The following is a 25,058-nucleotide window of genomic DNA, read 5'->3' on the forward strand; positions in this document are numbered from 1 at the left end:
TGAATAAGAAGTAGTTAGATTCTGGATATACTCTTAAGGTATAACAGAGAGCCTTTATTGATGGATTGCAATGGAATGGGAGAGAAGGGAGTCCAGATGACCCTAAGATAATTTGACCTGGGCAACTGGAAGGATGGAGTTAACAGTAACTGGGATAAGGAATACTCTACTGTCTTGAGTGTGGTGGAGAGCAGCTTTAGAAGGAAAGATCGACAGTTCAGTCACGGACATGGTGTGTTTGAGAAGACTCTTGGACATTTAGGTGGATGTGTCAGGTAGGCAATTTAGATTTGTAACATTAGGTTCTGGAGAGAGGTCTAGGTTCCACCTCTAAATTTAGGTGTTAGTCGCTGAGTCATGTCTGACTCTTTGCGACACCATGAACTATAGCCAGTAACGCAAGAATACTGGAGTGAGTTTCCATTCCTTTCTCCAGGGGATCTTCCCAGCCCAGGGATCACACCCGGGTCTCCTGCATTGCAGGCCCTTGATATTAAAAGGTATATGTGATTAGATAAAATCACTAAGAGACACTGTAGTATAGCTGAAAAATAGGCAATGCCTTGGTTGAAGGACTTAGGCCAGAGGAATTCTGGATTTTAGGAACAGAGAGTCATGAGAAGAAACTTATAGAAGATTCTCAGAAGGAGCAGTCATTGAGGTAAAACTCACTCCAAAGGTTGTGTGATCAGAGGCTACATGAGGAAAGGGTAATGCAGGAGATCAAGGCTGTCCTCTGCTAAGATGAGGATTTCCTCTTAAAATGAATTTCCTTTTGTGCATAAGCTTAGGTGAACATGCCTTTGTCCTGAATTTCACTGTGAAATAAAAAATTGTGATGATCCTATGTGGTAGATCCTGAGGAAAATTGATACATTAGCACTCCAAATTTTACTTTTTATTTTGAAAAGAATTTAAATTTCCAGAAAAGTTAAAAGAATAACCAATTTCCACAATCCTTTTAAAAAGATTCACCCATTGTGAACATTTTCCCATATTTGCTTTTCACCTTCATATAATAATAATGAGAATTATTGTATTTTTATTTATCTTTTTATGACTGCACTGGACTTCCTCTAGTTGCAGTGAGTGGGGACTACTCCAGTTGCGGTACTCAGGCTTCTCATTGCATTGGTTTCTCTTGTTGCAAAACATGGGCTCTGGGCACTCAGGCTTCAGTGGTTGCAGCTTACAGGCTCTAGAGCACAGGCTCAGTAGTTGAGGTGCATGAGCTTAGTTGTCCCACGTTATGTGGTATCTTCCTGGACCATGGATCAAACCTGTTTACCCTTAAAATATAAATCGGTGTACTCATTCCTCCAACAAGAATGTCTTGTAATGAAAAAAAAAATCAGCTGAACTAAGCTTTGTGCTAAGTAATGTAGTTGTTTTTCCTTCTGATTTAAGTTCCTTATCTTTTGATGAACACATAACAAACAGTTTGATTTCAACACAGGTGGTTAGTTCATGAATCATATTTTGGTAGTACTCTATAATAAAACTATCTCTAGCAACATGCATTGGGTTTAATTCATCATGTGTCTTTAGTCTGGTATAATCTGAAATTTTCTCAGCCTTTTTTTTGATTACCATGATTTTCGTTACTTTGTGAAGGTAATAAACCAGGTATTTTAGGGTGTCTCTCACTTTCTACATAGCTTCCCTGTGACTGGGACAGAAAAGAATCTGCCTGCAATGCGAGAGACCCAGGTTCGATTCCTGGGTCGGGAAGATCCCCTGGAGAAGAGAATGGCACCGCATTCCAATATTCTTGCCTGGAGAGTCCCACAAACAGAGGAGCCTGGCAGACTATAGTCCATGGGGTTGCAAAGAGTTGAACATGACTGAGCGACTGACACTTTCATTTTCTCAATTTCTACACCCCTAATGCGCCCAAGAATTGATGCTTTTGAAATGTGGTGTTGGAGAAGACTCTTGAGAGTCCCTTGGACTGCAAGAAGATCAAACCAGTCAATCCTAAAGGAAATGAGTCCTGAATATGCATTGGAAGGACTGATACTGAAGCTGAAGCCCCAGTACTTTGGCCACCTGATGGGAAGAACTGATTCATCGGAAGAGACCCTGATGCTGGGAAAGATCAAAGGGAGGAGGAGAAGGGGATGACAGAGGTTGAGATGGTTGGATGGCATCACCGACTTGATGGATATCACTTTGAGCAAGCTCCAGGAGTTGGTGATGGACAGGGAAACCTGGCGTTCTGGAGTTCATGGGGTTAGAAAGAGTCGGAGATGACTGAGCAACTAAATTGAACTGATACCTTAGATTAGTATTACGAATTTATCAACAATGCATAAGAGAGTTTACTCTTCTCTCTGTAGGGTTTTGTTTGTTCTTTTCTTCTCTCGTAAATACAGACTGATATTGAAGAAAGTGGAGAAAACCACTAGATCATTCAGATATGACCTAAATCAAATCCCTTATGACTATACAGTTTAGGTGAGAAATAGATTTAAGGTACTAGATCTGATAGACAGACTGCCTGATGAACTATGGATGGAGGTTCGTGACATACAGGAGACAGGAATCAAGACCATCCCAAGAAAAAGAAATGCAAAAAAGCAAAATGGCTTTCTGAGGAGGCCTTACAAATAGCTGTGAAAAGAACAGAAGCGAAAAGCAAAGGAGAAAAGAAAAGATATACCCATTTGAATGCAGAGTTCCAAAGAATAGCAAGGAGTGATAAGAAAGCCTTCCTCAGAAATCAGTGCAAAGACAGAGGAAAACAATAGAATGGGAAAGACTAGAGATCTCTTCAGGAAGATTACAGATACCAAGGGAGCATTTCATGCAAAGATGGGCTCAATAAACGACAGAAATTGTAGGGACCTAATAGAAGCAGAAGATATTAAGAGGTGGCAAGAATACACAGAAGAACTGTACAGAAAAGATCTTCACGACCCAGATAATCATGATGGTGTCATCACTCACCTAGACCCAGACATCCTGGAATGTGAAGTGGCCGTAGGAGGGATCACTACGAACAAAGCTAGTGGAGGTGATGGAATTCCAGTTGAGCTGTTTCAAATCCTGAAAGATGATGCTGTGAAAGTGCTGCACTCAATATGCCAGCAAATTTAGAAAACTCAGCAGCGGCCACAGGACTGCAAAAGGTCAGTTTTCATTCCAATCCCTAAGAAAGGCAATGCCAAAGATTGCTCAAACTACCACACAATTGCACTCATCTCACACGCTAGTAATGCTCAAAATTCTCCAAGCCAGGCTTCAGCAATACATGAACCCTGAACTTCCAGATGTTCAAGCTGGTTTTAGAAAAGGCAGAGGAACCCGAGATCAAATTGCCAACATCCGCTGGATCATTGAAGAAGCAAGAGAGTTCCAGAAAAACATCTATTTCTGTTTTATTGAGTATACCAAAACCTTTGTGTGGATCATAATAAACTGTGGAAAATTATGAAAGAGATGGCCATACCAGACCACCTGACCTGCTTCTTGAGAAACCTGTATGCAGGCCAGGAAGCAACAGTTAGAACTGGACATGGAACAACAGACTGGTTCCAAATAGGAAAAGGAGTACTTCAAGGCTGCATATTGTCACCCTGCTTATTTAACTTATATGCAGAGTACATCATGAGAAATGCTGGGCTGGAGGAAGCACAAGCTGGAATCAAGATTGCCAGGAGAAATATCAATAACCTCAGATATGCAGATGACACCACCCTTATGGCAGAAAGTGAAGAAGAACTAAAGAGCCTCTTGATGAAAGTGAAAGAGGAGAGTGAAAAAGTTGGTTTAAAGCTCAATGTTCAGAAAACTAAGATCATGGCATCCGGTCCCATCACTTCATGGCAAATAGATGGGGAAAAAGTGACTGACTTTATTTTGGGGTCTCCAAAATCACTGCAGACGGTGATTGCAGACATGAAATTAGAAGACGCTTACTTCCTTGGAAGGAAAGTTATGACCAACCTAGATAGCATATTAAAAAACAGAGACATTACTTTGCCAACAAAGGTCCGTCTAGTCAAGGCTATGGTTTTTCCAGTGGTCATGTATGGATGTGAGAGTTGGACTATAAAGAAAGCTGAGCGCTGAAGAATTGATGCTTTTGAACTGTGGTGTTGGAGAAGACTCTTGAGAGTCCCTTGGACTGCAAGGAGATCCAACCAGTCCATCCTAAAGGAGATCAGTCCTGTGTTTTCATTGCAAGGACTGATGCTAAAGCTGAAACTCCAATACTTTGGCCACCTGATGTGAAGAGCTGACTCATTTGAAAAGACTCTGATGTTGGGAAAGATTGAAGGCAGGAGGAGAAGGGGACGACAGAGGATGAGATGATTGGATGGCATCACCGACTCAATATACATGGGTTTGGGTGGACTTCGTGAGTTGGTGTGGGACAGGGAGGCCTGCTCATGGGGTTGCAAAGAGTCAGACACGACTGAGCGACTGAACTGAACTGAACTAAATTGATGGGCCAAAGTTGAATTCGCAAGCCTGAAATTAGAATTCACCATTTCTTCAAGTAGCACCTTTTTAAAGGAATGGCATTTGGAAATCTGGGGGTGATGTGTGTTCTCTCTTTGCTGTTGGGTGAAACGGGATTGTCATTGCCCTTGCAGCAAGAATGGGCTAGGATATGAGAGAGAATGTTGTGGGGTTTTTGTTGTTGTTTTTAAAATCGTAAGCTTGTAATAATATATTTTATTCTGACCTAATACTGTAAGACTCTCCCTTGCCTCTCCTCTGTATTTCCTTCTCTGATAGTGAGAATTCTGTTTCTACCAGTATCATTACATTTGCTAATTTGTTCAGTCACCCAGTGTACATATAATAGTTTCAGAATTTCTGTTGTCATACTGCTTGACTATTAAGCCCACTAAGAGTTTAAGATTTGTAAGTTTTATGCTGTCTTTAGGTGAAGGTGTATGGTTACAGTACTTAGATTATTTATTGAAATATTTCTTTGTTGTTCACTTTAAGTGTAGTTCAGTACGTTAATTTTTGTTTGTGTTCCTTTTAGGGTTTATTCCCCTTGTCCGTTTTTAGAAAAAATTTTACCTTCAAATATTTAAAATATTGACATGGTTCCAAAAGTCAAAACTCAACATAGAATGTGCTTAGAGAAGAATTGAAGTAGGAAATGACAACCCACTCCAGTATTCTTGCCTGGAAAATCCCATAGACAGAGGAGCCTGGCAGGCTGCAGTCCGTGGGGTTGCAAAGAGTTGGACACGACTGAGCATCTAAGCACAGAGTATTAACTTCCTGTCCCTTCTCCTACCAGCGTGTTCCTCCTCCCACCTCAGAACTAACCAGTTAGTTTTTCATCATACTTTGGTTTTTTTTATGTGTCTTTTTTTTCTTCTTTGCTACACAGAAGTTAGCACTCTGTATCTTGTGCTGTGTATGAATAAATAATATGTATGTACAGATGTATGTGTACATTTATTCTTTGTTTTATTAACTTCAGTTCAGTCTGTCAGTCATGTTCAACTGTTTGTGATCCTATGGACTGCAGTACTCCAGGCTTCCCTGTCCAACAACTCCTGGACTTCGCTCAAACTCATGTGCATTGAGTCGGTGACGCTATCCAACCATCTCATCCTCTGTCATAGATGAGATATATTAACTTAGCAGTATGTATATATATCCTGGAAATCATGTAAGCTCATAAAAATCCTTATTGTTTTTCACAACTCTTTGGTAATGCGCTGTTTTCCATAGTTACAGTCAGTTACAATCAATGCGTGGGCCTTTTTAATTACCAGGGTTTCTTAACCTTGACACTGGTGGCGTTTTGGGCCAGGTGGTTCTTTGTTATGAGGGACTGTCCTGTGTGCTCTAGAATGTTTAGCAGAATCCCTGACCTCTGCCAGTTAAATGCCAGTAGCCACCTCGGTAGGCAAGACAGTCAAAAATGTCTCCAGTCAGTGCCAGTGTCCTCTCAGGGGAAAGCAGCCTCCCTTTGAGAACCACTGATGGAGAGAATTTTATTTTTGGGGGATGGTCTTGCTCCCTGTCTCCTGTACAGTGTTTCTAACCTCTGACCATAGTTCATCAGGCATTCTGTTTATCAGATCTAGTCCCTTAAATCTATTTCTCACTTCCACTGTATAATCAAAAGGGATGTGATATAGGTCATACCTAAATGGTCTAGTGGTTTTCCCTACTTTCTTCAATTTAAGTCTGAATTTGGCAATAAGGAGTTCATGATCAGAGCCACAGTCAGCTCCCGGTCTTGTTTTTGCTGACTGTATAGAGCTTCTCCATCTTTGGCTGCAAATAGTATAATTAACCTGATTTCAGTGTTGACCATCTGGTGATGTCCACATGTAGAGTCTTCTCTTGTGTTGTTGGAAGAGGGTGTTTGCTATGACAGTGCCTTCTCTTGGCAAAACTCTATTACCCTTTGCCCTGCTTCATTCTGTACTCCAAGGGCAAATTTGCTTGGTATTACTGCAGGTATTCTTGACTTCCTACTTTTGCATAATGAAAAGGACATCTTTTTTGGGTGTTAGTTCTAGGTCTTGAAGTTCTTCATAGAACCATTCAACTTCAACTTCTTCAGCATTACTGATCAGGGCGTAGACTTGAATTACTGTGATATTGAATGGCTTGCCTTGGAAACGAACACAGATCATTCTGTCATTTTTGAGATTGTATCCAAGTACTGCATTTCAGGCTCTTTTGTTCACAATGATAGCTACTCCATTTCTTCTAAGGGATTCTTGCCCACAGTAGTAGATATAATGGACATCTGAGTTAAATTCACCCATTCCAGTCCACTTTAGTTTGCTGACTCCTAAAATGTCAGTGTTCACTCTTGTCATCTCCTGTTTGACCACTTCCAATTTGTCTTCATTCATGGACCTAACATTCCAGGTTCCTATGCAATATTGCTCTTCACAATATTGGACCTTGCTTCCATCACCAGTCACATCCACAACTGGGTGGTGTTTTTGCTTTGGCTCCGTCTCTTCATTCTTTTTGGAGTTATTTCTCCACTGATCTCCAGTTGCATATTGAGCACCTACTGACCTGGGGAGTTCATCTTTCAGTGTCCTATCTTTTTGCCTTTTCGTGCTGTTCATGGGGTTCTCAAGGCAAGAATACTGAAGTGGTTTGCCATTCCGTTCTCCTGTGGACCACATTTTGTCAGAACTTGCCACCATGACCTGTCTGTCTTGGGTGGCCCTGCATGGCATGGCTCACAGTTTCGTTGAGTTAGACAAGGTTTCATGATTAGAGAATCTAATCCATGTGATTAGATTTTTTAGTTTCATGTGATTGTGGTTTTCAATCCGTCTGCCCTCTGATGGAGAAGGAAAAGAGGCTTATGGAAGCTTCCTAATGGGAGAGACTGACTTAGAAGGAAACTAGGTCTTGTTCTGATGAGCGGGCCATGTTCAGTAAATCTTTAATGCAATTTTCTGTTCATGGGTGGAGCTATGGGATTTAAGGGACTAGATCTGATAGAGTGCCTGATGAACTACAGACGCAGTTCCTCACATTGTACAGGAGACCAGGATCAAGACCATCCCCAAGAAAAAGAAATGGAAAAAAGCAAAATGGCTGTCTCAGGAGGGCTTACAAATAGCTGTGAAAAGAAGAGAAGTGAAAAGCAAAGGAGGAAAGGAAAGATATACCCATTTGAATGCAGAGTTCCAAAGAATAGCAAGGAGAGATAAGAAAGCCTTCCTCAGTGATCAGTGCGAAGAAATAGAGGAAAACAATAGAATGGGAAAGACTAGAGATCTCTTCAAGAAAATTAGAGATACCAAGGGAACTTTTCATGCAAAGATGGGCTCAATGAAGGACAGAAATGGTATGGACCTAATAGAAGGGGAAGATATTAAGAAGAGGTGGCAAAAATACACAGAAGAACTATACAAAAAAGATCTTCACAACCCAGATAATTATGACAGTGTGATCACTCACCTAGACCCAGACGTCCTAGAACGTGAATTCAATTGGACCTTAGGAAGTATCAGTATGAATAAAGCTAGTGGAGGTGATGGAATTCCAGCTGAGCTATTCCAAATCTTAAAAGATGATGCTGTGAAAGTGCCGCACTCAATATGCCAGCAAATTTGGAAAACTCAGCAGTGATCACAGGACTGGAAAAGATAAGCAATCTATAGATTCAATGCAATCCCTATCAAGCTACCAACGGTATTTTTCACAGAACTAGAACAAATAATTTCACAATTTGTATGGAAATACAAAAAACCTCGAACAGCCAAAGTAATCTTGAGAAAGAAGAATGGAACTGGAGGAATCAACCTGCCTGACCTCAGACTATACTACAAAGCCACAGTCATCAAGACAGTATGGTACTGGCACAAAGACAGTTTTCATTCCAATCCCAAAGAAAGGCATTGCCAAAGAATGCTCAAACTACTGCACAGTTGCACTGATCTCACATGCTAATAAAGTAATGCTCAAAATTCTTCAAGCCAGGCTTCAACAATATGTAAACTGTGAACTTCCAGATGTTCAAGCTGGTTTTAGAAAAGGCAGAAGAACCAGAGATCAAATTGCCAACATCTGCTGGATCATCAAAAAAGCAAGAGAGTTCCAAAAAACCTCTTACTGCTATATTGTCTATGCCAAAGCCTTTGACTATGTGAATCACAATAAACTGTGGACAATTCTGAAAGAGATGGGAATACCAGACCACCTGCCCCGCCTCTTGAGAAATCTGTATGCAAGTCAAGAAGCAACAGTTAAAAATGGAACAATAGACTGATTCCAAATTGGGAAAGCGTTATGTCAAGGCTGTATATCGTCATCCTACTTACTTAACTCATATGCAGAGTACATCATGAGAAATGCTGGGCTAGAGGAAGCACAAGCTGGAATCAAGATTGCTGGGAGAAATATCAGTAACCTCAGATATGCAGATGACACCACCCTTATGGCAGAAAGTGAAGAAGAACTAAAGAGCCTCTTGATGAAAGTGAAAGGAGAGTGAAAAAGTTGGCTTAAAACTCAGCATTCAGAAAACTAAAATCATGGCATCCAGTCCCATCACTCTATGGCAAATAGATGGGGAAACAGTATAACAGTGTCATACTTTATTTTTGGGGTCTCCAAAATCACTGCAGATAGTGACTGCAGCCATGAAATTAAAAGACACTTACTCCTTGGAAGAAAAGTTACGACCAACCTAGACAGTATATTAAAAAGCAGAGATATTACTTTTTCAGCAAAGGTCTGTCTAGTCAAGACTATAGTTTTCCAGTAGTCATGTATGGATGTGAGAGTTGGACTATAAAGAATGCTGAACACCAAGAATTGATGCTTTTGATCTGAGATGTTGGAGAAGACTCTTGAGATTCTCTTGGAATGCAAGAAGATCCAGCCAGTCCATCCTAAAGGAAATCAGTTTTGAATATTCATTTGAAAGGACTGATGTGGAAGCTGAAACTTCAATACTTTGGTCACCTGATGCAAAGACTGACTCATTTGACAAGAGCCTGATTGTGGGAAAGATTGAAGGCGGGAGGAGAAGGTAAGGACAGAGGATGAGATGATTGGATGGCATCAATGACTCAGTGGATATAAGTTTGAGTAAACTCCAGGAGTTGGTGATGGACAGGGAGGCCTGGTGTGCTGCAGTCCATGCAGTCGCAAAGAGTTGGACCTGACTGAGGGACAGCTGAACAGATAGAGATAGTAGAAACTCTGCCAATTAATTGATCGAAGTCTCTCCAGAAACATTAATAGATAAGAAGGAGCTGAAAATAGAATCCTTGATAATACTGGAATTCAAAAAAGTAAAAAAAGGAAGAAAGCCTTCTATACAGATTAAGGACAGGCTAAGAGGTAAAGGGAAAATCAGAAGTAATGATACTGCAATACCCATGGATGAGGGTTGGGGGTGGGGCTGCATTTTCAAAGAACAACAGTGTTTTGAGACCACAGAAGAACAGAAAACTAATGAAAGATTTAGGGGTTTTGTTGTTGTTTTAAATCACATTTGACATTTTAGAGGATATTATTGCCCTTAGAACCATTACTCTGAGGCAGTGGGGCAGAAGATACGTAACAGTAAGTTGAGAACCATATAAGAGATGAGGAAATAAAAATGCAATCTTGAACACATAGGATTGAAGGGAAGAGCTTAAAGAGATAGTAGACAGTTAATTCCTGTAGACATTAGGCCTGGAATCACTTAGCTGGGAGAGTGTGTGTAAACAGAAGGGAATAAATAACTTGATCTGAGACCAGATAAAAGAACACAAAATGGTCATTCTTGTTCTTTGAGATTTTTTCTTTTATTTTTAAAGCTTTGGTCGTACTCAAATAATAATTAATGAATATGTATATATACAACCTACATTTAATAATTGTTACTATTTTCCCATTGCATTATTTTTTTTATTAGCTGAAGTATTTTAAAGTAAATAATAGATACCCCAACACTTCTCCCCTTAGTACTTGCTATGTATCCCACTTACATAAATACTACTATCAGTGAGCAGTTCTCTACATCATAGAATCCCCAGTTTATATTTAGATTTCATGTGTTTTGTAGCTAGTTTTTCAAATCAGAATCCAAATAAGGAACATTGACTGTCCTGACTCTTAATTAACTATCCTTTGATCTTAAAATAGTACACTGCCCTCCTCTCTTTTTAAAGCATTTTGACTTACTGAAGAAATCGAGTCTTTAGACAAAACAGACTTTTCTGGTTGCTTCTTCATGATTGTACTGAATTTATTTCTTTGTCTTTTATATCTCCTATAAATTGGACATTAAGTCGAAGGCTTGATAAGATTCATTGTCAGCATGAAAACTTCCTACATCAAGAGGCACATGAGTTTGTCCCACAGAATGGTGGTGAATCTGATCACTAGTTTAAGGGTGTGATGGTCAGACATCACATTTAAAGGACATTTAAAGTGGTTATACAGTGCAAAAATTGTAAAAGGATTCCAACCTGAAAGTTTCATTTTCTCAGTGAACTCAGGGAAAAACCAGTTAGGGAGTGAATGTAGTAAGTCAGAGTGAAAATTTAGAGTTGAGTATGTAAGAAATGAGAAATCTGAGTGTAATGGAAAGGGAGATACGTGTAATTGTCTTCATTAAAGGAAGAGATTTATTTAATCTTGTTACTTTAGAGAAGTTTTTTAGAGCAAGATTCAAGAAGTCAACCCAGAAGTTTGTTAAAATACATACTTCTGGTCCTTCACAGTCCATTTTTATATGTTTCAGGAGATTCTTTGGCATAACTGGTATCCTAACAGGTGCAGCTGAACTAAGTAAAGAGAAGTTACTAAAATGCAGGTCCTGGATATGTGTCTAAAAGAGCTGTCCGAGAACAGAATTAGCTGCATAGCAAAGTCTGCATTCTCTCGCACTGGGAATATACTTGACTATATTTCTATCTCTGATCTCTATAACTTCTACCCACTTGTTAATACTTCTGCTTTCTGATCTTCAGAATGCTTACTGTGGTAGAAAATCAAAATTTCAAAATGAATTCTATTGTTTGGGAGAAACATGAATGAAATTTGGCTCACAGTGTCTTTTATATAAGATAAACATATGAACTGAAATGTAATGAGATTAAAGTTAGTCGCTGTTGGATGAAGCCTTGTGTAAAACAAATGCTCCCTGTCTGTTAAAGAAGCGTTTTGTTCTTGGTTGACAGTCTAATATTGAATGGACCATATTGATTTTAACATTTTGATTCTGATCACCTAGTAGACCATGAAAATCCTTTTATATTTCTATTAGTGTATGCATGATAACTTTTCAGGAACAACATGACAACACCCATCTTTTATTCAGAGTACAGGTAAAAAAAAGTAGGAAAGAGAAGATGGGTATGCAGTGGATGAGTATATTAACAAAATGGTTCAAGTTTTTGCTGTTCTTTTCTATCCTAGCCCAGAGAATTTGAAATATGTTCAAAGTATGCTGACTTTCAGAATGTAGATTTATATGCACAACTGTACTGAAGTGGAAAAAAAAACAACTTGTTTTATTCTTTGATAGATACAGATTACGTTTATTATTGAAAAGAACTGCAGATGTATTTTATATGTACATGTATATACACCTATAATGAGATAACATTAGTAATACATTAAAATACTGCTTTTTTTCCCTCCAAAAATATTTTTAGTTCTGAGCCATCTGAAGATGAGGAGTCCCAAGGCCTTCCTACCATGGCCACTAGAAATAATAATGATATTTCAGAATTGGAAGACCTTTCGGAATTGGAAGACCTTAAAGATGCTAAACTTCAGACCCTGAAGGAACTTTTTCCACAAAGAAGTGACAGTGATTTACTTAAGGTTATACCCCTTTCTAGAAATTGGTTATTACAGCTGTAATGATGCTTAAAATGTCTCCTGTATCCAGTGCTGTATTCAGTAGATAGTCATTTTTCTAAAAATATCTTATGTTTGAAGATAATTCATTTAATAATAAAGGCAGATGCCAGAGATTTACTCGTTGAATCTTACATTAGGTGAGGTTTATTCACCTATAAGTAATATAATAACTTGAGCCTCTCTGTATCTCACATAGGTTGTGAAGGTTTTTGAGTTTGAATGGTTCTGAAATGGGGGTAACCCTCTTCTCACAAGAAACATAGAAATATCCAGAGGCTTTTTTCCTTATTTTCCCCGTAATGACAAGGAGTTGCTTTTCACATTTAGTGCCATGTGACCAGGGATGCTAAACACGCTACAGTACCAAGAACACTCCCGTGTAACAGAGAGGAGTTCTGCCAATGGCACCCTTGCTGAGAAATACTGATTGAACTATAGAAATAAAATAAGTGGCTGTAGTTTTACTGTTACAGTTATCTCTCTCTCTTTTTATAAGAGGAAATAAAAACTTACCGTTCAATTAAGTTGTAGATAGAGAATAAACCTCTGAATATTAGTAAATAGTTTATCCCTAGCTCTGCCACTTAGTATTTGAACGAGTTTCGGGGAATCATTTAATTACAGGTTCATAGGTTTTTCACCTTTGTTTTTATCACCACCATCCCTAGCATCTCTCCCCCAAGCTAAGCCATGGAAGGCACCATATCTCTATGGGCTCGGCAGGGAACTTTGAAGTGGTGGGTATTGATTGGCACATACCCTTTTTAAGAGAGGTAGCTGCTGCTTGGCTTTAATAGGATATGACCATGTGAAATCAGTGACGGCCTGTTTTTATCAGATAATTCAGATTTTCAAATAAAGCTAAAAGGCTGAATTTTTATTTGGTGTTGATCATCAGCTTAAGAGCTTTATTGAGATATAGTTTAAATCTGTAAAGATCACCTGATTTTTTGGATTTTAGCATATTTACAGAGTTGTGCACCCATCACCATAATCTAATTTTAAAACATTTTAATCATTCCAAAAAGAAACCTTGTACCTATTAGCAGTCACTTCCCATCTCCCTTCCGTAGCCAACCACTAATCTTTGTCTCTATAGATTTGCCAGTTATGGACATTTCATGTCAGTGGGAACATATCATACGTGTTTTTTTCTCTTTTTTGATCGTACAGCATTTAGGACCTTTGTTTCCCCAAGGAGGGATTGAACCAGTGCCTCCTGCAGTGGAAGCATAGGCTTAACCCCTGGACCACCAGGAAAATCCCAGTGTGATCTTTTATAACTGACTTCCTGTGCTTAGTATACAGTTTTGAAGTTCATTCATGTTGTATCATATTTCATTCCTTTTATGGTAACTAAAGAAAGACAAAACCAAAAATACCATTCAAGTCAAACAGAACATGTCTGAAACAGAAGTGATCTAGGCCTGCTAGTTTGAACTCTTTCAAGTTTATATTATTTCCTTTGTTCTCTGATATATTTAATATGAATCTTTCTTTTTTCCCCAAATCATTCTGATAACCTTCCTACTGTTAGCTAAGTGAAACTTGAATGGTATCTTGAGTCTACTTTTCCCCTGCAAGTAGTGTCACTTGCTTCCTGATGGGTTTTTCCCCCATAGGAAAGGAAGGAAAGAATGTAGCTCTAGTAGCAACACTGAAAGTATTGGAAAGAGCATTCAACATAATAAACATGGTGGAGTATTAAAATATTCAGCATAAATCGCAGTTTAAAAATACTTTAGCTTGAGTGCCAATTTTTCATGTAGTTCAAGGGGATTTATTCCCTATAGAAGCATTTATCTCTAATTTTATAATTACAATGGTAAGGTTGAATTGCTACATAAACTTTGTGTGTTTATTTCACTAGTATTTGAAATTTGGGGAATTTAGCATAGCACTTGCTCCAAAGCAAAGCACTCCCTTGAACTAATCTGGATTTCAAGTGATCTCCCATCATTTTAAAAGATTTAAAGATAACATTTATAAATTACTCTTCAGAGGCTTTTAGACCCATATGAAATAGTTCAAGGAGCTATGAAATATAAACTTAGTCCTACACTTGGTAAGAATATGCTTTGTCTATTTTGAAAATGAGGAAAGGCTTACAAGATATCGGAGGATCCAAGAGGAAGAAAACTAGTATAGAAAAGAACATTATTTTTTTGTTTAGAGGCTTTTAATTTAATACAAAAATAGCTTATTTTTAAAATTAAGATCTTTTTAAAACAAATAACTCATTAGAAGTACAGGAAGCTATGGCAAGAGAAAAGTATGGGAGTTCTGAAATCTGAAAGTGTGAATTACGTAAGCCGTATAGTAATATGTTCTTGAATAAACTCGGGCAGTTTAATTTTTAGCAATTTAGAAATACAGCATATTTCAAGAGTCCTTTATCCCACTTGAGAAGTACTAGATTTAAAAAATAATTCCAGAGCTTATTTTAAATGCCTATCAGTGCCTGTCCTTCCTTCCCTCCCTCCCTTCTCCTCTCCCTCTCTTCCTTTCCCTTCCCTTTTCTTCTCTTTCTCTCTCTGTCTCTCTCTCTCTCTCTCTTACACACACATACACACCCACCCACCCAGTACCTGGACTCACTCATAGGTAGGAAGTTTTTGAGACTTCAGGGCCCAGTCTTACCATTAAAATAACAAAAACCTTGAGTATACTGTACATATGTTGACTATGTTTTATTTTTTCTTTTATAATGGTGATAATTAAATCCATTACATTTTAAGATAGATAAATTTAGACTTTTTAGACAAACCAGATATTCTGAAAATTTATCATCTGACTTACTGAACTTAAGCTATTATGTAGCTGGTTCTCCACTTGTTGTATATTTAATATGTTGGTTCTTAAATATTTGGTAAGTTTGTAAAATAATTCTTAAAGTCTTATTTTTAAAACAGTCTCTTCTCATTTTGTTAGTTGATTGACTCAACAAGCACTATGGACGGAGCAATCGCTGCTGCCTTGCTGATGTTTGGCGATGCAGGTAAGCCTGACTTGGTTTCAGGCCATGTTGAAGGTAATACATATCTTCTCATTTTTATTGCTCATCAATTTACCAAGCTTCTTCATGAATTCTTACAGGAACCTTATTAATAGCTTCAGGGGTTTTAGATGAAAACAGTGAAGATTAAGGTTTAAAAAAATAAGAAGGTTAAGGTTAAGTGACTAACTTACCTGAGGTCTTGCAGTAATTTGGGAACTGGACTTTCTAGGTTGTATTTTCTTTACCTCCTCCCAAAAAGGGGGAGGGGACAGTCTCATTGGTAATTTTGCTTGTCCTCTACGATCAAATCTCTTTTAACAGTGAAGGTTTGGGAGATATATGTTCTTTAATAAGTGTCCTTTCTAATTCATTGTAGTTTTACTTACCTAAATGAGAGTCAGGAACTTAAGGAAATCCTAGCCTGTAATCAGCATTCCTTTGTGTACTAACATTTATGCTATAGTCCAGTTTTAGAATACTAAGTAAATACATTTATATAAGCACCTCCAATTTTTTTCAATAAATGTTGCCTAGATTTTTTTTTTTGTTATGTACCCAGCAAGTAAAACTAACCTATAATCCCACTACTAAATAAACTAAAAATGAAAGCAAGCCTATATACTATTATATAATAAATACACATTAGATTACAAGATATAATTGTAGTATTGGTTTGCATTTTTAAGAAAAGTCATTTGATCATTTATCATGGATAACTTGTTATTACAATAAAAAATTTATCTAATTACAAAATACCTCCATAACATTCCTCTATGACACCAGTAGGATTAATTTATTGTTTCTCTACACATGAACATCACCAGATGGTCAATACCAAAGTCATATTGATTATATTCTTTACAGCCAAAGATGAAGAAACTCTATACAGTCAGCAAAAACAAGACCGGGAGCTGACTGTGGCTCAGACCATGAACTTCTTAATGCCAAGTTCAGACTTAAATTGAATAAACTAGGGAAAACCACTAGACCATTCAGGTATGACCTAAATCAAATTCCTTACAGTTATACAGTGGAAGTGACAAAATAGATTCACGGGATTAGACCTGATAGAGTGCCTAAAGAACTATGGATGTAGGTTCGTGACATTGTACAGGAGGCAGTGATCAAAACCATCCCCAAGAAAAAGAAATTCAAAAGGCAAAATAGTTGTCTGAAGAGGACTTACAAACAGCTGAGAAAAGAAGAGAAGCAAAGGAAAAAAGGAAAGCTAAACCTATCTGAACACGGAGTTCCCAAAGAATAGCAGGGAGAGATAAGAAAGCTTTCCTAACTGATCAGTGCAAACAAATAGAGGGAAAGAACAGAATGGAAAAAACTAGAGATCTCTTCAAGAAAATAGAGATTACCAAGGGAATATGTTATGCAAAGATGGGCACACAAAAGGACAGAAATGGTGTGGACCTAACAGAAGCAGAAGATACTAAGAAAAGGTGGCAAGAATACACAAAAAAACTATCCAAAAAAGATCTTAATGACCCAGATAACCATGACAGTGTGATCACTCACCTAGAGCCAAACATTCTAGAGTCCAAAGTCAGGTGGGCTTTAGGTAGCATCACTATGAACAAAGCTAATGGAGGTGATGGAATTTCACCTGAGCTATTTCAAATCCTAAAAGATGATGCTGTGAAACTGGAACACTCAATATGCCAGCAAAATTGGAGAACTCATCAGTGGCCACAGGACTGGAAAAGGTCAGTTTTCATTTCAGTACCAAAGAACGGCAATGCCAAAGATTGTTCAAACTGCTGCACAATTGCATTCATCTCACGTGCTAGCAAGGTAGTGCTCAAAATTCTGCAAGCAAGGCTTCAACAGTACATGAACCAAGAACTTCCAGATGTTCAAGCTGGATTTAGAAAAGGCAGAGGATTCAGAGATCAAATTGCCAACATCTGTTGGATCATAGAGAAAGCAAAAGAATTCGAGAAAAATACATACTTCTGTTTTATTGACTACGCTAAAGCCTTTGACTGTGTGGATCACAACAAACTGTGGAAAATTCCTAAAGAGATGGGAATCCCAGACCCCCTTACCTGCCTCCTGAGAAATCTGTATGCAGGTCAAGAAGCAACAGTTAAAACTGTATATGGAACAACAGACTGGTTCCAAATTGGGAAAGGAGTACATCAAGGCTGTATATTGTCACCCTGCTTATTTAAGTTATATGCAGAGCACATCATGCAGAATGCCGGGGTTGTTGAAGCACAAGCTGGAATCAAGATTGCGGGAAATATCAGTAACCTCAGATAGACAAATGACATCACCCTTATGGCAGAAAGCGAAAAGGAACTAAGGAGCCTCTTGATGAAAGTGAAAGAGTAGAGTGAAAATGCTGGCTTAAAACTTAGCATTCAGAAAACTGAAATGGCATCCAGTCCCATCACTTCATGGCAAATAGATGGGGATACAATGGAAACAGTAAGACTTTATTTTCCTGGGCTCCAAAATCACTGCAGATGGTGACTGCAGCCATGATATTAAAAGACGCTTGCTCTTTGGAAGAAAAGCTGTGACCCACCTAGACAGCATATTAAAAAGCAGGGACATTACTTTGTCAACAAAGATCCGTCTAGTCAAAGCTATGGTTTTTCCATTAGTCATGTAAAGCTGTGAGAGCTGGATAGTAAAGAAAGCTAAGTGCCAAAGATTTGATGCTTTTGAACTGTGGTGTTGGAGAAGACTCTTGAGAGCCCCTTGGACTGCAAGGAGATCCAACCAGTCCATGCTAAAGGAGATCAGTCCTTAGTATTCATTGCTAAGAATGATGCTGAAGCTGTAATACTTTGGCCACCTGATGCAAAGAACTGACTCATTAGAAAAGACCCTGATGCTGGGAAAGATTGAAGGCGGGAGGAGAAGGGAATAACAGAGATGAGATGGTTGAGTGGCATCACCGACTTGATGGACATGAGTTGAGCAAGCTCCGTGAGTTGGTGATGGACAGGGAAGCCTGGCGTGCTGCAATCCATGCAATCACACGACTGAGTGACTGATCTGACTATTAATTAGCATTGATGTTTACATTATTTCATTACTACAGTACAAAAGAAAGTAGCTTTACAAGTAAACCTTTCTGTTTTTATTTCTGTAGCCTAAACTTGAAACCAGGATGCTGAGTCAAAGGTCACGCACATTTTGAAATATAATATGTACTTCAGTGTTAATTTTAAAGGTTATACCAATTTATGATTTCATTAGCAGTGTGAATATGTATCCATATTCCTAAGTGGATTTTTTTTTATTTATATACAAAAATAGAAAATACCATAATATGTTTTCATGGGTCTGTTTTCTTTCTTCTGCAGTTATCTAACTCATATTAACCCCCTGCTTGGATTCCAAAGATGATATTACTTTATCAACATGAAATTTTTTAATTTATTTTTTTATTGACGTATAATTGCTTTACAGAATTTTGTTCTTTTCTGTCAAACCACAACATTAATCTACTATAGGTATACGTACATCCCCTCCCTTTTGAACTTCCCTCCCATTTCCCTCCCCATCCCACCCCTCTAGGTTGGTACAGAGCCCCTGTTTGAGTTTCTTAGCCATACAGGAAATTCTCGTTGGCTATCTAATTTACATATGGTAGTGTAAGTTTCCCTGTTACTCTTTCCACACATCTCACCCTCTCCTTCCCTCTCCTCATGTCCACAAGTCTATTCTCTGTTTCTCCATTGCTGCCCCGTAAGTAAATTCTTCAGTACCATTTTTTTAGGTTCCATATATATATGTGTTAGAATACAATACTTAGCTTTCTCTTTCTGCCTTACTTCACTCTGTATAATAGGTTCTAGGTTCATCCACCTCATTAGAACTGACCCAGAGGTGTTCCTTTTTATGGCAGAGTAATATTCTGTTTTCCACATGAAATATTTTAAATCTCTTTTTCACCAGTTTGAGCAAGGGAATGGTATTGTGTGGTGTGTGGCTGCTACCCAAAGTGAATATTAAGATTCTTCCTTTTCTTTTACTTACTGGCTGTGTAACCTTGGGCGGTGTTCCCTAAGTTTTCTCTTTCAGTAGCAGTAAAATAGTATAGTAATAGTAGGAAATTCTTAGGTTGTTATGAAACAATGATAGTTATTGCAAATTTCTTACTATAGTGAGTGGCGGATAGTAAGTACATAGTACATATTAACATTTATGTTCTTAAGGGCCATCTGATACTAGAAATGGTACAAGAGAAAGTTGTGTCTTCATTACTATATCCTACTGTAAAAATTTTGAAAAATTGTAGACCCTGTTAACATTTGTTGAGTTGCTAAATGGGTTTGGGAAATTTTACATATTCTTTCTTGTCCTCATAATATCTCATATTTCAAAATCTTTCTAGTGAAAACTTTGTTAAATAACTATTCCACAGCAATGTGTGGTCTTTTTTGGTCTTGAGCAATTTGTATTATTCAGCTTTATTCATTAAACAAATACTTAGTTTGTATCTACTACTGGATGCCAGATGCTATTTTAGGCATGGAGGGTACATGCTGAAACAAAATGGACAAAACCTCTGCCCACATGTAGTTTACAGGACTTATTAAAGTTGAACTTTAGTGGAGTTGTTTTACTTGTCATTGTTGTACTAGACTTTGATATTATTTCTTTTTCTTGAAGATATTGTCAAATGGCAAATTATAAGGAAAGAAGAAATTAAGGTTTTCTTGTTTTTTTTAAGTAAACTTCCGTGCTTCTTCTTAGAATGGATAGTCATATCAATCATCTTCGGTATAGTACACTCTTGAGGTAATGTATAGAATGACAGCTTTGTCTCACCAACAGAGGGTCTTTTTAAATGCCTTGGACAGTTCTATAAATCTACAAAGAGTCTCCAAATTCTGATGTTGGACATTGGTTTTACCACAAAATACAGTCTTTTATATGCAGTATCATCCTGCATATTAAACAATAAAGGTATGTTCTTTACATTGCCTTCTGAATGTTTTCATTTATGAATACTATGTTATAAAGACAAAAATATGTATCCAAAGTTTTTACCCTACTTTAAATGGTAAAAATATGATTTTACTGATGTCGTCAGGAATCTAGCTAGTTCTTCTACCTCTGTATGTTTGTACTTAGTTGCTCAGTCGTGTCCAACTCTCTGCAGCCCCATGGACTGGGGCTCCCCAGTCTCCTCTGTCCATGGGATTCCCCAGCAAAAATACTGGAATAGGTTGCTGTTCCCCTCTCCAGGGTATCTTCCCAACCCTGGATCAAACCTGGGTCCCCTGCATTGCAGGCAGATTTTTTGCCATCTGAGCTACTAGGGAAGCCCCAGTTCTCTATATATGTGTCAGTATAAGAGTAGGTAAAAACATTTTTATGTGACTATGGTTCTGGTTTTTTTTGCTGTTTTGTAACCATATTTATTTCTAAAAGTCTACTCAGTTCTTTATAACAGTGTATTCTGACTTGCCTAATAGCTTATTGACATGCACTTAAATGCTTAGGTAAAAATTTTTATGTATGAGTAAGTAATCATTCTCCCTCAGTTTGGTAAGTAAATTCCTGGAAAAAGAATTGTTGAACTGAAAGACACACGCATGTAAAATTCTGTGGTGTGTTATTTAGATTGCCTTCCAGATAGGCTATAACAGTGTATAATGTTTTAATGTGACTGCCCGCAGTATGCCATGACTTCCTTTTACTACTCCTTTTAATCTTAGGATGGAAAAAAGCGTACTGTATTTTCCCTGTCTTTAGTTATTAATGATGTTGATCATCTTTTTTCTTTCTTTTTCCCCTATTGAATTGCCTGTTAGTGTTCTTTGTTCATATTTTCTTTTTTGCAGTTTCATGTTTTACTTTTTATGTTTTAAATATACTTTTCTGGTTTTTTTTTTTTAAAGAAAGGATTAAACATACCTAGGTGACATGGTGTAATCACCTAGTTTGAAACTCTTAGTATTAGAATGGTAGTCATTAGTAATATGCCTGATTACTAGACATGACTGAGCTTCTGAACTGAACTGAATGGTAGTCACTTAACCCCAGCAAATATGTGGGTGATAATAGAATGGATGCCGGCAGTTAGTTGGTGTATGCAAAATGCACGTTTACTTTATGAAATAAAGGGGGAACAATTTAAGCATGCATACTTAAAGCATGTAATTATTATACATTGAAATGTTGATTGCATTCAATTTGGTTATAGTCATATTATGACATTTTCGTGCTTATAGCTTAAAAGCTGTTGTGTCTGTACTTATTTTGAATATTCCTACAACTTTTATTTCTAACTGCATAGTTAGGGTACTGATACAATTAATACTGAAATCTTAAACCTTTGTAAGCTTTTAGCAAACACTTTCATACAAGTACTGCAGTATGTCTCTGGAATTTGCTCTCTGAAAGTGAAGGTACTGAAGAAGTATATGAATGTATACAAAGTAAAACATAAGTAACATAGCTTTTCCAAATCATGTAAATTGAGTTTTTCTATCAGTCGTGACAGAATGGGCACATTTCCTGTTACTGTCATACAACACTCTTGTGTTGTGCTGTCTTGTTTTTAGGTTAAAAGCATTCATCTCTTGATTTCTGTTTCTCAGTTCCTCCTAATTGGTAAAATGAGTATATATTTACTTGGTAGATTTGTTGTGGAAAGTAAATGAAACAGCAGTTTATAAAAGCCCCTGCAAAGCCTGGTACATAATAGATACTTAATTATTGACAGTTATTTGATGTTATTCAGATAAGCTGATGGGCTCAATTTTTTTCACTACTGAACATTCAGTCATTGAGGAGAATCTCTTCTTTCTACTATAGAATTACTTGTCAATTCAAAGATATATATCATTAACATTAAATAATGTGATAGTTTATAAGTACGTATAGTATTACAGTGATTTCTACTTTTGAAACTCTGAAAAGGATCCCTCTTTATTTTTCCTTCAATGCAGTTAGCATTTATTGAATGTATGTCATATGTCAAAGAAATAATATTGTCCTGATATCAAGAGACCTGTCTATTAAGTGTAGTTTGCCCTTATTTTTACATTAATGATTCTTATACTGTATCGGTGTGAACTTTGCACGTCCTTGTCTTGTTTTAGAAGGTGGTGGACCCAGGAAAAGAAAATTATCTTCTTCTTCAGAGCCATTCGAGGAAGATGAATTTAATGATGATCAATCTATGAAAAAGAAGAGACTGGATCATGTGAGTTACATTTGAATTGCAGCATCAAAATTAGCTGCTTACGCACAGGCTGTGTTGAATCTGAATATACTAAAAATACACCTCAATGAATCAGTCTTGTCTCTCACAGCAGTATTAATTGCTTATCTCTGAGTTATAAAACTGATTTTAAAAATATTCTAGTGGTGTGGTAAAGTAACTTTTGGGAAGAATATACTTTAAATTTTATCTTGTAAAATGTATATGTATATACATGTGATTGTACAACGCTTACATAAAACAGCTGTCATTAGCACCAGCACCATTTCAAACTCCTCAGTGACAGCTACTTATAATTCCTGTAGACGACTCCTTTGATGTTTAACTGCTTATCTAAATATAATAGTAGTTATGCTTTTACTGGGTTATTATAGTTTTCTGTTAACTTTTACTTTATGGAATAGATCTACTAAGAGGCCTCCCAATGAATCTAGACATACTCCTCCGTGTCTGCATTCATGACAGCACAATTTCCTTTTGGCAATCAAAGTCAGTCACCCCAGTTAACACAGTAACCCCTTTCTTTGCCTCATTTAGTCTCCACCCTAATTTAATGGGACAGCTGTTGTGTCCCTCCATAGAAGTATTCTTTCCTTGGTAGGAAGTAAAAATTCTGAGTTTTAGGTTTGAATAACCACTAGTATAAGAGATTAGGCCCACAGTTTATAAACCTACGTATAATGGCCATGGAAGAAATAGTATCATATTTATTGATGGCTGCTTCAAAGCATTCACTTTGCTTTTACGTCTGTTGAGTAGCACGTTAGCCTTATAGGGTGCTATCAACAAATTCACATTCTAAATTTCATTAAGTGATACCACTGCTCTGTAAGCCTGCTGCGTCTAGGCATTGAGACACATGGTAAGATCAGGGAATTTCATTGGGCATGAATCCCTTGATGTACTTTTCTTTCAGTGAAATTGGCTCCCCTGGTCAGAAGCATTGATTGCTGTGTCAGAGTGTGATTAAGCTTTTTATATATCTGCATGTGATGCCATTGGATTCCTAGGGGCGCTGTAACAAAGGACCACAAACTGAGTGGCTTAAACAACAGAAATATATTGTCTCACAGTTCTGGAAGCTAGAAGTCCAAGATCAAGATATCAGAAGGGTTGCTTCCTTCTAAAGGCTGTTCCGTCCCTCTGTGACTGGCTTCTGGTGGTTTGCTGGCAGTCTTTGATGTTCCTTGACCTGTAGAACTCTGCCTTATCCTTACAGAGTATGCTCCCTATGTGCTTGTCTATCTCCAGATTTCCTCTTCTTCATTGGATTAGGGCCCACCCTAATGACCTCATTTTAACTTGATTACCTCAGTAATAATTACTTAGAGCCAGTCTTCAGATGAGGTCATATTCTGAGGTACTGGCCATTATTCAACAGAAGACTTTGGAGGGACACAGTTCAGTCTATAACTGCTGTTGCCAAATACAGGTGGGTAGGAAAGGCTAATCCATAACAGTAAATTTCTTATTACTGTCCCTTTCATAATGAAAGGGATTAAATGTCATCAACTTGCCACCAGACAGTTGACTGAATCTCCCAAGGAATGGGTCTCACTATCATGGGAATTCATTGTTGGCCTCTGCTCTTGGCAGGTCAAGTCCTCACCAGTAGCCATAGCCAGATAAATCTTGGTGTGAGAAAGTCTTATTGATCTGCATGCGCAGACTGTCTATGTTGCTATGGTCGCTTGTGTATAGACACATTGAGCATGCATCCAAGTGGCTGCAATCTTATTTTGGTTCACAGAATGAATTATCTTGTCCCCATGATTATTAAAAACTCCTATACATTAGACATCCTTTGCTGAGCATTCATATGGGATGCTCTTACCCTTATATTTTGTTCTCAGAAAAACTTCTAAGTTCAATAGTGCACCTCCTCCCCAGACTTCTGGTCACTGATCTTCCACTCTCGTTCTTCTGCTGAGCTACTGTCTGTGATAAATCATTTATCTGTACTTCTGGCCATCTCTTTCTATATAAAATGGACAATAAGTTTTACTACCCAAAGTTGTGTACAGCACTGCTGTCTTAAGTGGAATTTTGTTATATTGTTCACTTTCAGTTGGTTCTAACTAAGAATTATGTAAACTCTTTGTAAAACAAGTTTAAGATTTTTCTCCCACTTTATCTCATCATGAAGAATTTCCCATAGTGCAGTAGATGTTATTGATGGAAGGGCAACAGTAAAGCAGAATTCAGTCACATGGGAGTCTGAGACACCTGTATATGCAGCTTATTTGTGCTTCCTGAACCTGCTTAAGTCCAGTCTCAAATACACCATCACCTTTTCCACTTGAGGATGGGATGCTGCTGCTCACGCTCAGATACAGTCTTGGTAGATCACACACCCAGGTCACATAACAGCTCACGTCTCATGGTCACTTGATACTCCATGTCAACCATTCTGGTCTTGTCAGGACCCCCCCTTTCAAGCCAAGAACTGTTTCACAAAGAGAGATCAGTTTTTCTGTTTTAAAAATGGTAACTTGTTCCAGTGCAGTGAATATATTAGAGAATAAT

The 25,058-nt window shown here is 37.8% G+C and overlaps 1 protein-coding gene across 3 annotated transcripts in view; it reads left to right on the forward strand.

Annotated features, from left to right (window-relative positions):
- The window catches only part of SMARCAD1 (SWI/SNF-related, matrix-associated actin-dependent regulator of chromatin, subfamily a, containing DEAD/H box 1), an 84,665-nt gene that overhangs the window by 24,879 nt on the left and 34,728 nt on the right, over nt 1–25,058 (forward strand). For 2 of the 3 annotated variants that reach the window (XM_043438368.1, XM_043438367.1), the window contains exons 4-7: nt 12,120–12,291; nt 15,262–15,328; nt 20,135–20,266; nt 22,411–22,514. In XM_043438368.1, the coding sequence (XP_043294303.1) occupies nt 12,120–12,291; nt 15,262–15,328; nt 20,135–20,266; nt 22,411–22,514 (475 nt within the window). The remainder of the gene's footprint in view (nt 1–12,119; nt 12,292–15,261; nt 15,329–20,134; nt 20,267–22,410; nt 22,515–25,058) is intronic. The other variant, XM_043438369.1, reaches the window with a different exon arrangement.

The sequence above is a fragment of the Cervus canadensis genome, chromosome 19, assembly GCF_019320065.1.
Source record: "Cervus canadensis isolate Bull #8, Minnesota chromosome 19, ASM1932006v1, whole genome shotgun sequence".
In the NCBI taxonomy this organism is placed as follows: domain Eukaryota; kingdom Metazoa; phylum Chordata; class Mammalia; order Artiodactyla; family Cervidae; genus Cervus; species Cervus canadensis.